Source organism: Seriola lalandi, unplaced genomic scaffold (genome assembly GCF_002814215.2).
Source record: "Seriola lalandi dorsalis isolate HSWRI2012SDOR001 ecotype SW California unplaced genomic scaffold, Sedor1 jcf7180002054054, whole genome shotgun sequence".
Classification (NCBI taxonomy): domain Eukaryota; kingdom Metazoa; phylum Chordata; class Actinopteri; order Carangiformes; family Carangidae; genus Seriola; species Seriola lalandi.
Genome location: NW_019524607.1, coordinates 142,411 through 157,198, shown reverse-complemented (window position 1 = coordinate 157,198; position 14,788 = coordinate 142,411). Strand labels below are relative to the sequence as shown.

The 14,788-nt window shown below is 40.5% G+C and overlaps 1 protein-coding gene across 2 annotated transcripts; it reads left to right on the top strand.

Moving 5' to 3' along the window:
• The first annotated feature begins 1,331 nt into the window (after window positions 1-1,331).
• On the top strand, window positions 1,332-13,745 carry bmf2 (BCL2 modifying factor 2). 2 transcript variants are annotated; one of them, XM_023403010.2, is made up of 4 exons: window positions 1,332-1,467; window positions 4,437-4,682; window positions 6,143-6,360; window positions 9,701-13,745. In XM_023403010.2, the coding sequence occupies exons 2-4, from the start codon at window positions 4,460-4,462 to the stop codon at window positions 9,815-9,817; spliced, it is 558 nt and encodes a 185-aa protein (XP_023258778.1). In that variant the 5' UTR covers window positions 1,332-1,467; window positions 4,437-4,459; the 3' UTR covers window positions 9,818-13,745. The 2 variants fall into 2 exon arrangements, with proteins under 2 accessions (XP_023258778.1, XP_023258777.1); XM_023403009.2 differs by lacking the exon at window positions 1,332-1,467 and adding an exon at window positions 1,542-1,796.
• Window positions 13,746-14,788: the final 1,043 nt, after the last annotated feature.

Below are 14,788 nucleotides of genomic sequence, written 5' to 3'. Positions count from 1 at the left end.
GTCATGTAAATGTAGTGAGGTAAAAATATTTGTCTCTTTAATGTAGTCAAGTAGAAGTATTTAGTAGTACAGTATGTACAGTTACGCTTCACCACTGGTTATGTTATGTTATGATGTTTGCATGATACAAACAGAGAATATCATTCTATGTGATAAGACACGATTTGTGAGTTTAAGTTTGCTAATCGGTTTCACTGACATGCATGTGTGACCACTGAATTTGTGAACCTGTTTGTTGCCTTGACAGTACACCTATCATCATCACAACGACTCCGGCAATTGGGTGGGTGCTATCACTCTATCTAGCAGCAGCTCCCAATCAGCTGAGCTGAGCGCTGAAAGCAGTCACATGTCAGATCTGGGTTTGTGTTTTTTCCCCTCCACGTGTCAAGATACACGAAACAGAAGGCGGGACCAAAACAAACCATCTGATTGGTCCGCTGCGTGTCACCAGCTTATGGTAGCGAGGAGGACTGTTCTCTTAAAGGGCCAGGCATAATATTTTTTCCCACCTCAACAACAATACAGCATCAGCTCAACATCTCATGCAGACACCAGTATAGATCTCCAAAAGGAGCAGCATATATAGGCTATATATGTATTTGTTTTAAATGATGGATTCATTTAGCAAAAGAGGACATCAACTTAATTGCACCGGGGTAGTTGTAACTCAGTAAATTTACTAGTAGATTAAGTACAAATTTAAGGTGATTGTATTTTAGTTGAGTCTTTCCATGTCACTTTAATATGCTACTTAGAATTCAGGAGGAAATATTGTACTTCTTACATGTCAGGTATAGTGAGGCCACTCCAAATTAAGATTTTTCATACAAAACATAAAATGAGCTGATATGATGCATTGTTATAGATTAAAATACCCAACATTAAATGTATTTAAAATTAGCACCACCTATAGTCAGCTTTTAACAGTAAAGTGCCAAAAACACATGATCACAAAACAATCTAATGATACAATAAAATAGTGTGAGACTCACAGTAGTCATCTTTCTGCACTGAGTGAATGTTACTATTCATTTACTATTACTGAAGTAACATTACATGAATTCTACTGGTAAAGGAGGATTTTTACGGTGAAATATTACCCATTTTATTTAAGTAAATGACCTGAATCCTCCCTCAATCACGTCCTATTTGCTAAAATGCAAATGTAATACGTTTTTTTTTTTTATAGAAATAGCTGCATTTTGATCCTTTCTGTGTGCTGTATTTGCATAACAACTGTGTAGCTGACTCTGTTCCTTTCACGTTATTAAGGGGCGGATCCCAGGCATGAGGGCGGACCGTTTTGACACGGGAAAAAAACAACCTCACTCCTCTCAGCAAACATCCATGAGTGGCTGTAATGCAAGGACGGATACAAGTAGCATCACCACAAACCGTAGGAAACAAGGTACCAGCAGGTTGTCAAGATACCACCGATCACAACGGAAAGCGCGTTTGCTGGCGGTGAGTGTAACGGTCGTCTTCCAAAAAAATTTAAATCTCAGTGCACCGTCGCGCGCTTTGGCTGTTTGTGGGAGTTTGTCAACAAATGTGCGGGGAGCTTGGTCATGCCCGGGCAGAGACTGGATGAGCGGACCTACCAGACTGGTTGCATATGGCAGAGAGCATTTATAATGCTTCTGTATTTCTGTCCTCTTCTTCGTATCAATGAGATTTTCGTCTTTAATTTCAACGGACGAAGTGAATAAGTGACAGGTTCATTTCATCACTTCCAGCGCGTGGATTCTCGACATCCCGGCAGATGTTTTCCCGGACTTTGAGACACATCGTCGGTTTGTAGTTTTTATCAGTACACAATATTACAACTGATTAGCACAGTTGAAGACCACAGTAAAATGGCGTGTCCTCTGTTTATTTTACGCATTAGTAGCTAATATCTGCTTTGAGTGAGTGAACATATCGGCTTCTGATCTCAGAGGTGTTTGTTTTGGGGAAGAGTTGTCAGGCGAAGTGACGAGAAAGTGTCAGAGGATAATGGGAGCCAAGCGAGTAACAGTTATAAAACTGTCCGAAATATTTCTGCAATAGTACTGGTTTGTTTGTTGTCGCCATCACGAGTAAAAATGAGCCATTGTCCAGGTTCAAGTTGTATTGCCTCATTTTAAGCGTGAAAAAAGCTGTGAGAGTGAAAACGACTAAGTTTAAATTCTCAACTTTAGTTTAGGATGTTGTTATTGTTGAATAGCGTGTCAGCATCGTGTTTGGACACGTTTCTTCAGTAGAAGCCGCGAGGGCTGCCCGTTTGTGGATTTTGTGTCTACAGTGAAGAGCGGTCGGTCCTGGCGTGTTTACGCACTGAGCTGCCCAGGGCAGTGTCCTCCTGATGCGGATAAAGACAGCACATCTCCGGTGGTCGTCCGGAGCCCACATATGATTAATTTGAAACAATCTAATTTAAATACCTGTAAGTTATTATTATGTTTGTGCAGTTACAATAGTTCTATAACAAAACATCATTCACTGTACAAATTGACCATTTAGCTGAATTGGCTCTTGTCCTTTCTCAGGGATTGGTACAGTAGGGTTCATGGCTTTATTGGAGCATGTCACTTGCACACTGATATCCACAGGACATGTATTGCTAGTTACATGAAGACAGTAGGTGAAATCGCAGCAGAGCTCACCTTGTGTGCACCCCCAGCCCGAGCTGTGGGTGGAGGGGAGCCTGATGCACAGATGGTGCAGCAGAGGGAGCCACTTTCTGCTCCAGCTCTCAGCCTCTGACCAGCACTGTGGTAGCTGCCAGGCCTCTCTGAAGCCCCAGGCAGTGTGTGTAAGTGTGTGCTGTCTTTCTGTGTGTCTCCCTGTCTATGTTTGTTTTTTTCTTGTGTCTGACACTATGGTAAACCCACCAGTCCTCTGTTGTCTGTCAGTGGAAATTCAAGACAGGGCTCACATTGTCATTGACACACAACACAAGTTCACATTTGATCTCAGTGAAACTTGCTGCACAGTTACAGAGATGCCCCTTCTGCTTGGATACCATTAATTAAGCACTGCTTAACTTGCCATGAGGAGAGGTTAATACAATCTCGGGCTGTGCTGAATTTTAGTAATGCACAATTACTTAGTGTGCACTCACTAAATGGACCAATTTCATTGCCCTGGAAATATTGGAGGCCAGAGGATGTGTGGGTCAATAATTAAATTTTGGTTTACCATTAAATAGACAATCTGATTTAAAGACATACATATTGCGTAAATGACGTGGCCTGGCTAAACAATGTTTTTCCACAGTTTCGTCCTTTGACTCCATATGATATGACATCATGCAAAGGGACAGTTTCACAAAGAGATATACAACCGGCTGCCTCACTCAGCAAACACAATACCAGTGTATCCAGTTTCAACTTTTTGCATTTGCCAGTCAACCCAGCCCATTTGTCTCCACTTGCACAACAAAAGGAAAAGACAGCCACCCTTGACAAAAAGATGAAACAGTAGTTCAGATTGTGGCATGTGGCCAACAAGGAAGAGAGTGTGAGTGTTTGCTCTCAGCAGGCACAGTTGAGGATGGAGTGAAACTCGTTATCTCCCTCATGAAACGGCTGCTGCGTGCAGCACATGACAGTCTAGCCAGAACTTTGGTTTCACTGAGGTTTCACTCATGCACCACCTGCTGCTGAGTGTGTGTGTTGATAGAGTAGACAGGCAACTATCCAATGTGTGTTTGAGAGACAGGAAACAGTGAGCATAGGTCTTAATGTTGAGCAGCAGAATTGTGCAGGAGGTACCTAATCCTCTGACTGTGCTCTGCCCTGTGGCACACTGTTAAGGTAATTCTGAGGGGAAAAAAAGCATCTTCGTGTATCTTTTGGCACTCAATTACAATTTGGCACATATTCAAGAACAGCTTGGCAAAATCAGCTGCAGGAGGGTGGCAAATCTGGCGTAGCATTTTTAGCCGCCCACTGGGTCCCCCTACACAGGGTGTTTCCATACGTGTGGCTCCTGTTGCTACTCATCGCTGTGTTAAAAAAAAGAGATGATGGCTGTACATCTGGCCTCTTGTATGTTTCTTGCCTTTCTGTGCATATGCATTTACATTACTAGATCCATCTGTGCCTCTGAGATGATTCATCTCTGTTTGTTTTCAGTATTAGCTCACACAACATAAGCCTCTTAGTGGGTATTATAATGACTAATGATTTCTTTCCATTTAATGTAAATAGGCTTATATAATTTTCCATCTGCTAGAGGGCAGTTTCCACTAAAAACATAATGATATTTGGCATTTTTTGTTTGGTCTTTAAACAAATCACACCCAAATTATCTGCGAGTCAAAGATCATAAACACATAGGTATGAGTGAGGCCCAGTATGTGCACTACCAAAACAATTTCAAACACACATACTTCATCTTTGTTATCTCAATCTAAAGTTTTTTATCTCATGTCCCCTTCTTCTCTCCAGGGAGTTTACCGCTGAGGCGTCGGATGGATGATGAGGAGGAGGACATGTCACAGCCCATCTCGAACCTCTGGGGAACGTCCTTTAGGGACGTCAAATACGAAGACCGAGCCACACCGATTGCAGCCGGACAGGCCCTTACTGCCGTCACCGCTGCTGTGCCCACGTTGCAAAGTCACAACAACAACAGCATCAGCGTCAACACGCTGCCCTGCAGCTTGCACTGGCAGCCTCGCATACCCTTTCACGGTAAGGAGGGATGAGATATTTTGAAGTGTTCTGAGCCTACGGATTGTGTATGCCACTGAATGACGCACACACAGTGTAACCTCACACTATTAGTCATTCTTTTTGTTTGGTGGGTTCCTCATTGGGAACTGTCCCCCAGTACCAAAATGAATATGTTAAGATTCTCAGAGAATGTATCTCTCTCTGATTTGATCATTTTCAGATGGTATGAGAGCAGGAGATTGTTGTTTCCTTTTTTTCTTGAGCTATTAGACAAACTAAATGCCACTATTCATTATTACTGTAAAGCAGACAAGCCTAGATTAATTTTACTTGTAACTGGGAGATTTCGTCATAGTATAATATACATGCCAAGAACTTCAAAAAACATGCCATTCAAAGAAACTGTTTGTTTTCTCTGTAGTAGTACATTTATCATATTACATAATTATTTCTGAATATGTCATTAGTTAATTTGCTATATAATCCTCAAATTCCTGCCATTTTATTGTTTTATGTTTTATATTTGCAATTCCTTAAAAAATGAAAACAACAACAACATCAACAATAATTTCATGCATACATAAAGGTACATACCCACACTAATATGTCCATCTATTTTAATCCAATATTGTTTTCCCATGTCTAATCAAATCAGTGTGACATCACACTAATTGAATTGAATGAATGTTGAAGTAGAAGGTTGTTTGTTTGTTGACTCATTGTCAGTGTGTGAGAGGTACATGTTGTTCTGGGTTTAAAATTATCAATACATAAGCACCACTGACTGGTATTACCCTTGTCATTCATTGTAATCTAACCACTAATGGATGTCATGAGCTTGGCTTGGTGCCATTTTTTCTCCCAAACACGGCCCAGGCCACTCACTTTCTTAGACATATTACGTTCCTCTGTGAGGCATTCTGCACAAATGATAACACATAAAAACAATTGTTTTCCCTCCAAGTGGCATGACTGCAGCAGCGCATGCTAGAGGCAATGAGTAAACTCAGTGACACAGCCCACAGAAAGGCGGCAGTTCACTGAGGCTGTTGTTCATTTAATAAGGTGTTTGAGATTTCCGCCTACCAACACTCTCTCTCTTTCTTGTTTGTGGACTCTTCAGTTGTACTTTGAGTGTCTACCTTGTAATTTGTCCACAAGATGATCTGAGGTAAATTAGATACTGTATATTTGACTAACCTGGCCAGACACAGCAGTGTTTGAAGCCATTAATAGTCATCAAGATCATTTGTCTTATCTTAACCATCTGCAGTGTGTTCACTGTCTGGTCTTAAGATCAAAAAGGAAAACATTAGTGCTTTCACTGAACTGAAATCTACTTATATCAAATACTGCTGATATCAGTGATGTCTCTTTGCCTTGTATTCATTTCGGCACTGCCAACAACTACAACGTCTGAGCATTTTAAAGATCCGACAACAACACAAGTTTTAAGAAGCTTGATGTTTTCCTTTTAGGCAACGCTGGATTACGCTCACATTTCCCCGCTCAGTTTGAGCCTATGGAGGACCGGGGAGAGAGGCAGATTGAAGAGGAGGAGGAAGAGGGCAGAGGGGAGGAAGATGACAGGATGGCAGAGAGGCCCGAGGAGCAGGCAGGGGTGAGCGTCGAGGCGCAAATTGGCCGTAAACTTCGGGAGATTGGAGACAAGTTCCAACAGGATCATGTTGAACTGGTAAGCCTCACTCCCAAGCAGTGAAGAGGAACCTTCAATGACATTACCATACATTACCTCAAACAACCATCTTTTAAGCTTGTATGCACTTTTAAGTGTCAAAGTGTAAACATCATGTACACAAGAGGACTTATATCGCTTCAAAGACAAAATGGATATTACCTAACCTATTAACTCAATTCTCTATTATCTGCATATCACAGATAAAAGGTAGCAAGGGACACTGGGTCTAATGTGCAACTAGGAGTCAGACTGTAATTTTAGACACTATATATTTTTCAGATAAAAAGTTTGTGTTTGTGTGTTACATGTGAACTATGTATGTGTGTCAGCTTTTACTTGATTAGAGACATGAATCAAAGCTACTTTGTGCCAATTTGTGGCTCACTCTTGGGAAGAAAGGCGCATTTTGCCATCTGGATTGGCCACCACCCCGCACTGGATAAAAATAGCCTGTGCAGTGATTCAACCACTTTTTTGGCCTCACTGAAGGATAAATCCTAAATCACTAGTAAGGCATGATTTAGTAACATAGGAGACATAGGAGAATGTCTCAGGAGCAGATTTTCTCACTGTCAATATCCAGTTATTAACTCATTGTGGTCAGGGTCATTTTTTTTTATTGTAAAACACTGAAACAGTACCTCAGTCTGGGTGGAGGGTTAGAGACTATGCTGCCAATTTTCTTTGTCACTGTAGCACTGATACCTTGTCATTACAGTCAGGAGGAAGAAAAAGAAAGAAAACAAAGGAGTGAAATTCATGCCATGTGTTTGAATTCTCCCAATGTTTTTGGATAGAGCAGAAGAAACGACACTCAGCCTGTTTCTGACCAGGCCCCCTTTATTCCTTTGTCTTCACTTTTCAATTTAAAGGTTTAAAAGTCAGTTTGTTCCTTTACCTGAAAGTAGACTGACTTTTTTTCCCCCTCAAATGAATTCCTTATACTCAACATAGCACATGAAGCATGAAGCAATTTGGGACTTGTGAAGGCTTTAGGGATGATGAAGGGAATTGAGCATGGAGGTTCACTGTTTGCAAGGCTCCCGAGGGAGTAGTTAAGCACGCATACCCTGTGTAGTTCATGATGTGCAGTTAATTGTGCATGTCAAGAAATAAAATCCACATGGAAACATGGCAGGAATTATGTCACAATCTTACAGATATCCATAGACTTATACTATCGCAGCCGTACCTGGATCACGACAAAGCCCACAACATGTTTGGCATCACAGTGGGATTGATAACAGGTCAGATTGGAACTTGCACCAGTGTTTAAAAAGCACTTACTGGTCAGAGTTAAGAATTCACATTGGTCACATGATCATGGACTTAGTTAATGAGTACAAACACACTGGGAGGGGTATCAAGTTTCTTATCTGCTGCTGCGACTGTTTTGCTGTGGGGTCTGTGTTGACAACAAGGTGTGGTTGATAAGTTTTGAATAACGTGAAACTGTGTGGTCAACAGAGTCAACAAAAAAGAGAAAAAAAGAAGACAGAAATAAAGAGTGAGAGAAAGACATTAAAAAAGGGATATATGGTTTGAGCTTTTAGAAAGATTGAGGAAGAGCAGGTGGGATCGATGTGACTGTCACGAACAGGAGCGAGCAGCATGTCTGTGTCTGGGTAGACTTGGCCGGCTGTTTATATGCTTGTCTAAAAATAGAGTCTGACTCACACACTTATAGACGCAGCCAGTAACATGACGGCTACCCACAATACCTCAGTTGTCCCACTGACTGCCTCTGTGTGTGTGTCTTTGTGTGTGTTTTGGTTTGTGTGTGTAACTCTGTGACAGAGATAAGAGAGAATTTTTTCTTTTTTTTTCTTTTTCTTTTTTTTTTTTTGCCCGCTGTCTGCGCTCGAGTTGGTTTTATCCTCCAGGATCTGATACTGTTGTTGTAGGAATATTCCAAAGGGAGAATAATCACAAGTGATCCTTCATGATATCCAATCACTTCTCTGTACGCTCTCTGCTGCTATTGTTAGACCGTTTCACTCGTTTCTCCAAGCAGAAGTTGCTGGTGTGGGCTAATGTGTGGGTTTTTGTTTATGTGGAGCACATTGTGTTTGTGGTTTGAGTCGTTTTGACTACCTTTGTGAGCAATAAAATGTTAATGCTTTATATCAGGGGGGAAAAAGTTAGCCCATCCTAACATTAAGTGGAACAGCAAAAAATTCACATTGTCTGTTTTCATAATTGCTTAGGATGCATTAATCTAAAAATGGCAAACAAAACACGAGCCATTCTCCACTACCTACGCAAGTGAGAGCAGAAAGATGAGCCTCATGTGGAACAAACCAGGGTGCTGTTTAAATAAGCTCAGCAGTGTAGAATTAAGGTAATTAAGGACAATTAGGGTTACATTTAGTGGTGCTGGTTCAATTCAGTTCAGTCTGCTAGTTCTGCATCAAATAGCCTGTGGCAGACTCTGATTGCTAGGCTGGTAGAGACCTTGATGGAGAGAGCAGGAAGAGACAGAGAGAGAGATCGTAACAAGAATGCTTATGCAACAGGCTGCAATATCTCAGTGCAACTGTTCAGAAAGCCAGTGGGAGCTGTGTGGCATCAGAGATGAGGAGGGGGAGAGAGGAGATTGCAGGATGCAGCAGGAATCCCTTCATCTGTCTGTAGTCCACAAGGGCTACACACCCCAATAGAAAATGACAGACAAGGCAGCTCCATGGGTGGGAGAAATTTCAGTTTCCTTTGCTTTGTTTTGGTAATTACTCAGCTGACTTTGCTGCTACAAGAGAGCTGTGATGAAATAGGAAGCATGTTCTCTGAAAGCATTTCACTTTGAGCTCCTCGTTGAGAAGTCAACAGTGCAACATTTAATAAGAGGGACTGTCTCAAACGTGAGGGAGGAGGATAGAGTGATATTATTAAAATAAGTGGCAGCTCCTGTGGGTTAAACATGTCTTGTTTTACAGTTGTTCGCCTGGTCCTTTTCATTCTTTCATCAGCTTCTTGAGTCAAGGAAACATCTAAATGAACAAGTACATTACATTTATGTTGTGTCTGGGCATGAGAGCCCCTGCACCGATACTGTAGATTCTGCCAAAGTTTCATGCAGGATATGCATGTGACAGACATGTTTGCTAGACACAGCCTAATGTTGTGGAAACATTCAGTCTTCTTGGTCATATCGTTTTAGCTCACAGGGTTTACCACAGTTCACAAGGCTTTACCTCAAAAACCTGTAATGACGAAATAAGACTTTGAATAGTGTTTTCTTTTTAACTGATGAAAGCCTGACGAGCATAGTGATTAACCTGTTTGAACATATGGCCCTGCTTGATGCTAATAACCCTTTTTTTTTTCTGTGTCCTTGTAGTTCATGAGGCACCAGAGACAAAACCTGCCTGCCTGGATGCGCCTTACGATGGCCCTGTTTGGCTTTCTGTTTCCAAGACAGGCTCTCGTCCCCCGCCTGAGAGGAGAGCAGAGATGAAGGGACTTCCTGCTGGCCCCTTGCCTCGGCCCTTGTTTTCCCTCAGAAGAAACAAGGGACCAGACTTTTAGAGATGGCACTGTAAGATGGAACACGGGTTTGGATTTTGTTTTCTAATTGAAAATGAAGATGAGATGAAGAAAACACTGGTCACCGCTGGACGGAGACTGAATACAATTTTTTTTTTCTTTTTTTTTTTCTTTTGTCATTTTTTTCCCGCCTCTCCAAGAAGAAGCCATTGTGTTTGAAGAGATATTTTCGAAATATTTGTAAGATTACCTATTTTGTACAGTAAACTGCTCTTTTTATTTGGTAATTCAAGTCTTGAAGGACCTCCATCAGTCCAGGGAATGCCTTATTCTCTCCTGCCACAGTACTTACTCTTTTGCATCAAGGATATCATATGAAAGAGATACATTTTTAAGATTAGGCCACTTTTTTGGCACAACACTGTGGACATGGACATTTCTGTGCTGAAGTTACTGACTTAAAACCTTGAGGACTCGAGGCACATTTCTAATTTATTCTCAAAAAACAATAAGCCCTGTACTTACCTTTTACTGTTCCACACTGGCTAATTAGAAAATGGTTGTCCTGACATTGTGGCAGTGTTACACACTGGTGTTGCACTGTTGGTCAGTTTAGATACGTGTTTTATCAGCTTCCACTGTAGACCTAGGGACATTATGTCAACCTCTGTCTATTTCCTGGTGTCATCCATCAGCCTGTCCATCTCCAGTACCACTCATGTTATTAGAAGTGGCCTAACGACCCACTGTGTAGACTCAGATCTTGTTGATTGAAAGGATAAACGCATGTATACTTGAATATAGGTGTACTGAAGATTTCAAGATCTGACATTGTAATCGTGATTACTCTTTCAATTTGTGATCATTTGTTTGTAGGAGTGTGTGCTTACTGTTTCCAAAATGTGCAGTAATTGTGAAACCAAATAAGCACAAAGTCAAGCAAATCTCCTTTGTGAGATTACAATCAGGGAACTGGAAACAATCAGACAGCTGAAAGGCTTTGGATAAATTTCATCCTTTTCTAAAGCGTTTCAGGATTTCTTTCTCTGGCTGGATTGACAATCGCAATTTTGCCCTCTGCTGCATTGTGGGTCACCTGTGAGAGAGATGACATTTATCGACATTTTTAGGGGCGAGCAATATTCAAGCCAGTGGAAGGAAGAAAAATCTTAGGGATCAGCTGCATTTTGCAATCAAACTGACATCCATAGAAGGACTTTTCCCAAAATATGGCTGTGTTGTCAGTGAAATATGCCTCTTTACAAATATCGTTGTCACAGACACATTTTGGGTTCAAGTTACAGATGCTTTTTCATTTTGTTTCACTCCAGGTGTAAATGTCTCAAGCACTGATTCAAACCTGATGTGCTAATACACATATGAGATATCCCAAGTTTAACCTCTTATTCAAGTGCTTTCTTTCACAAAACCGCCAGTTGTAAATCAAGCTTCACTGAGAACTTAGTAAAAACAGCTTCTGTACAGTTCAAAAACCATTTCACGAACACACAGACACATCTGCCTATAGGAGAAAGTTTATACATCCTTGTGTGACAACTGCTACGTTAGCATTTTGCAATGACACAGCCACTGTTTCTCAATGTAAGGTTTATCAAGGAAAAAGTCTTTAAAGACTTTAAATAAGATGTTAAAAATTCCTCATTTGATGTATTATTTCAGTCTGTTGTAGATTCATGATATGAACTTTTGAAGACACTGATGGGTTTTTTTCTGCTTTATGTTTTCTTCAGGGAGTAGTTAATAACCGTGTTAAATAACTGATGCTTATTATGAGATGTGTTTGCTAAAAATCTGCCGTTGAGTGCGGACCCCCATCCATGCTTTTAGCCGTTCATTATTCAGGTGGTAGACGGCGCTGAACAAGCAAAGACGTTTCATTCAACTTTTTACATTTTCCAAAGCATTTCCCTCAACATCAACATGGAAGTGTGTTACAGATTGTTTGGAGTTTTTTCTTCTTTAACTACGTGAGTAGCTGAACCAAAAGTTTGTTTCCTGCAAACACTGAACGCTGAGCCAATTCACACCAATTTATGATGCACTCTCTGCTTCTCAGTCCAAAGCTTCATACTTGCACTCTCCTCTGTTCATTCAACGTCACGTTTAACTACTCCCTGTCCTTATTGAGAACATTTTGTTTAGTTTCTTTGAGATAATTTATTCTAATTTATTTTGTGTATATTTGCTCAGTGCTACTGTATAGATGCTATCTCAGTGTGTACAGTCCTTTTCTTCTCATTGTTGACGTGCATTCAGTTGTGTGTTTGATGCCAGTGTGTGGGGAGGTTGGACTAAAGCCATGTGCCTCGTGCGTTCTCACACGAATGCTGTGAGTCTTTACAAATCACGTGAACAACAGACAATCAAAATGTACAAAATGTGCCTTGTGAGTAACAGACCTGCCACACTATCATCATCATCAACACTTGGCATAATTACCCAAAGTCACTGGTCACAGCTGCTTGTTTCACTTGGGCTCTGTGAGATCAACGTACTCTGATACAGTAGAGTTGGCACACACAGTACAGCGTGTTTGTTGTGCCTTGATACAAAATAAAAATCAGTTTGATTCCTCACATCAGCTCACGAGGCACAGGCTCAACCTTTGACATCTTTCAGCACGGACGGCGAAATTTCACCACGCAAATCCTTGTCAATATCAGAAACGACTGTTTGCAGTCAATGTGCACTGTAAAAAAAAAAGAAAAAAAAAAAAAAAGAAACAATTTTTTAGCTGTATACTGTTTTTTGCGCCTCTCTCTTTCTACTCCTGTGCTGAACTTCCCCTCTAGATTCTTGAAACTTTTTAAGATCTGTAATATGCTGGATCGGCCCAGCGCGTCTGGGTTTTTGTGCTTTATTTTCTACAATCTAGTAGGGCTGTGGGTTTACATTTGAAGGAGGAATGAGCCACCATGGTGCCCAGTATTATTTGTATGTGAGATGGGTTGAACAGCCACTCAGTGAATGTGGTGTTGATCTGAGCCTGTCATTACTAGCCACTATCGCAACCCTGACTCAAATGAAACATTTGTTATATGTTCAACCTTCAGTGTCTTTAATATCAAATTTCTTCGATCGGTTTTTTGAATATCCAAGAAAGAGTGCATCTTTACTGTCAAGTGCTGTGATTAGGTGTTTTTATACATAAGACATAAATTTGACACAGCTATTGTTGCTATCTTTATGAAAAGTTTTTAGCTAAATTTTTCCATACCTTTTTGTAAGAAGACGAAGAAAGAACTACAACAACATGACTTTTTTGCTTTTCTATAATGGCTTTTTTTTCAATGTTGTGGCATTTTTAGTTTTGGATATTGCCAAGTCTGCTGTGTCACTCTCAGTTCAAGGGCTTTTTCAATATATGTAAATGGAGTAAAAATGCATGTCCAACATTCCTGAAAAAAAATAATCTGTATCTTAAAGGTTTGAATGTAATTTAATGGAGTGAAAACCACAATATCTCTTTTAATACATGAACTGAACAGTGGAACTGATTTCAGACTCCCGTGCGCCCTGTGTGCAGGGAGTTTGTATTGTCTTCACATTGCTTTCTTTACGTTCAGAGTGGTCTCAAGGATTTCACATTCATGTGTCGTATGAAGTGAGACCCAGTCCAGATGTAGCAGTTTTTTGTTAAAGCATTGGCTGTGTTATCTTTGGGACTGCTCTGTGTCGGTTGCACAGTTTTCAAACAGCGCAAGACATGGAGCGATGGAGGGACTGGAGGAGGACCGGGGATGTTTGTTCTTTTTTCTAGTGCAATATGCTGTACATAAGAGCTTGGCTCTCGAAATCTTACAATTTCTCTTAATTTCTTTTGTTGTTAAATGGGTACATTGCTGTTTTTTTTTCATTAAAACTTTATGGACAATTGACATGGCTTGTGAATCATTTCTAGTCTATTAACAGTAAAACATAAAAGATCATTTTTTTAAGCACACACACAGTTTTACTCTCAAGTAACTCGCATGTAAATCATATTGGCAGTCGTTATTTAATTCCTTTCTAATCCACATAAACTGTGTTAACTATGAAGCATACTTGGTGCGTTTGTCAGACTGCTTGTTATTTGGAAGAAAATGACGCCTGCAACTGACACATGGCCTTTCCCAATACTGTTGTTGACTGGTTTTCAACTAGCCGGCCTATTCATTTAAAACCAACCCTCATTTAAAACGAGCCAGGACTAATTATGTGTTTGAGCATGTAAACATCATATTCTAGCCTCAGATAAACTAGAGAGCTCCAGACACTCTGCCATGGTAACTCAAGCTACATTGAAGTTTTTCAATGTCAATACTCATGATGAGAAATTAATTCAGAGTGCAGAGTGCAGCCAAAGACTTAACACTCTGTTGTTGAGGTAACTGGGTCATTACAGAAACAACAGATTAGCAGGATGTGAAAGAGTCAAAGACACCTGCACCATCACACACGATCAGACACCTGGGTCATGTATACAGGGAGGTGAATAAACAAGGTTTCTCATTGTTCCACAAAGATGTCACGTCCCAGATGTGATCAAAACTGGGATCAGACTTAAAATCGGGATACTAAAGTGAATGTGAATGTAAGTCAATGAAGCAGTAAAAATGAAAGTAAATACTTCTCACCTATTGTCCTAATGTAATCTGAATTACTTCTAATAAACACTCAGGAAAAATCACATCTGGCTTTTTTAATTCCCAAAGAGTCACATCACTGAATAAAACCCTCTTCTTTGACTCGACACCAGGGATTCAGCCTCACTCATAGTTCCTAAAAAATTAATTTAGCATGAACAAAAGAGGCATTTCACAAGCCCCAGAGGCAACAATGGAGCTCAGCACTACTTTTTTTCTTCTTTTTCTTTTTTTTTTACATGGGGAGATGCAACCTAACATAAACTGTGATTCACTTTTCTGTCACCGCTTCTCTA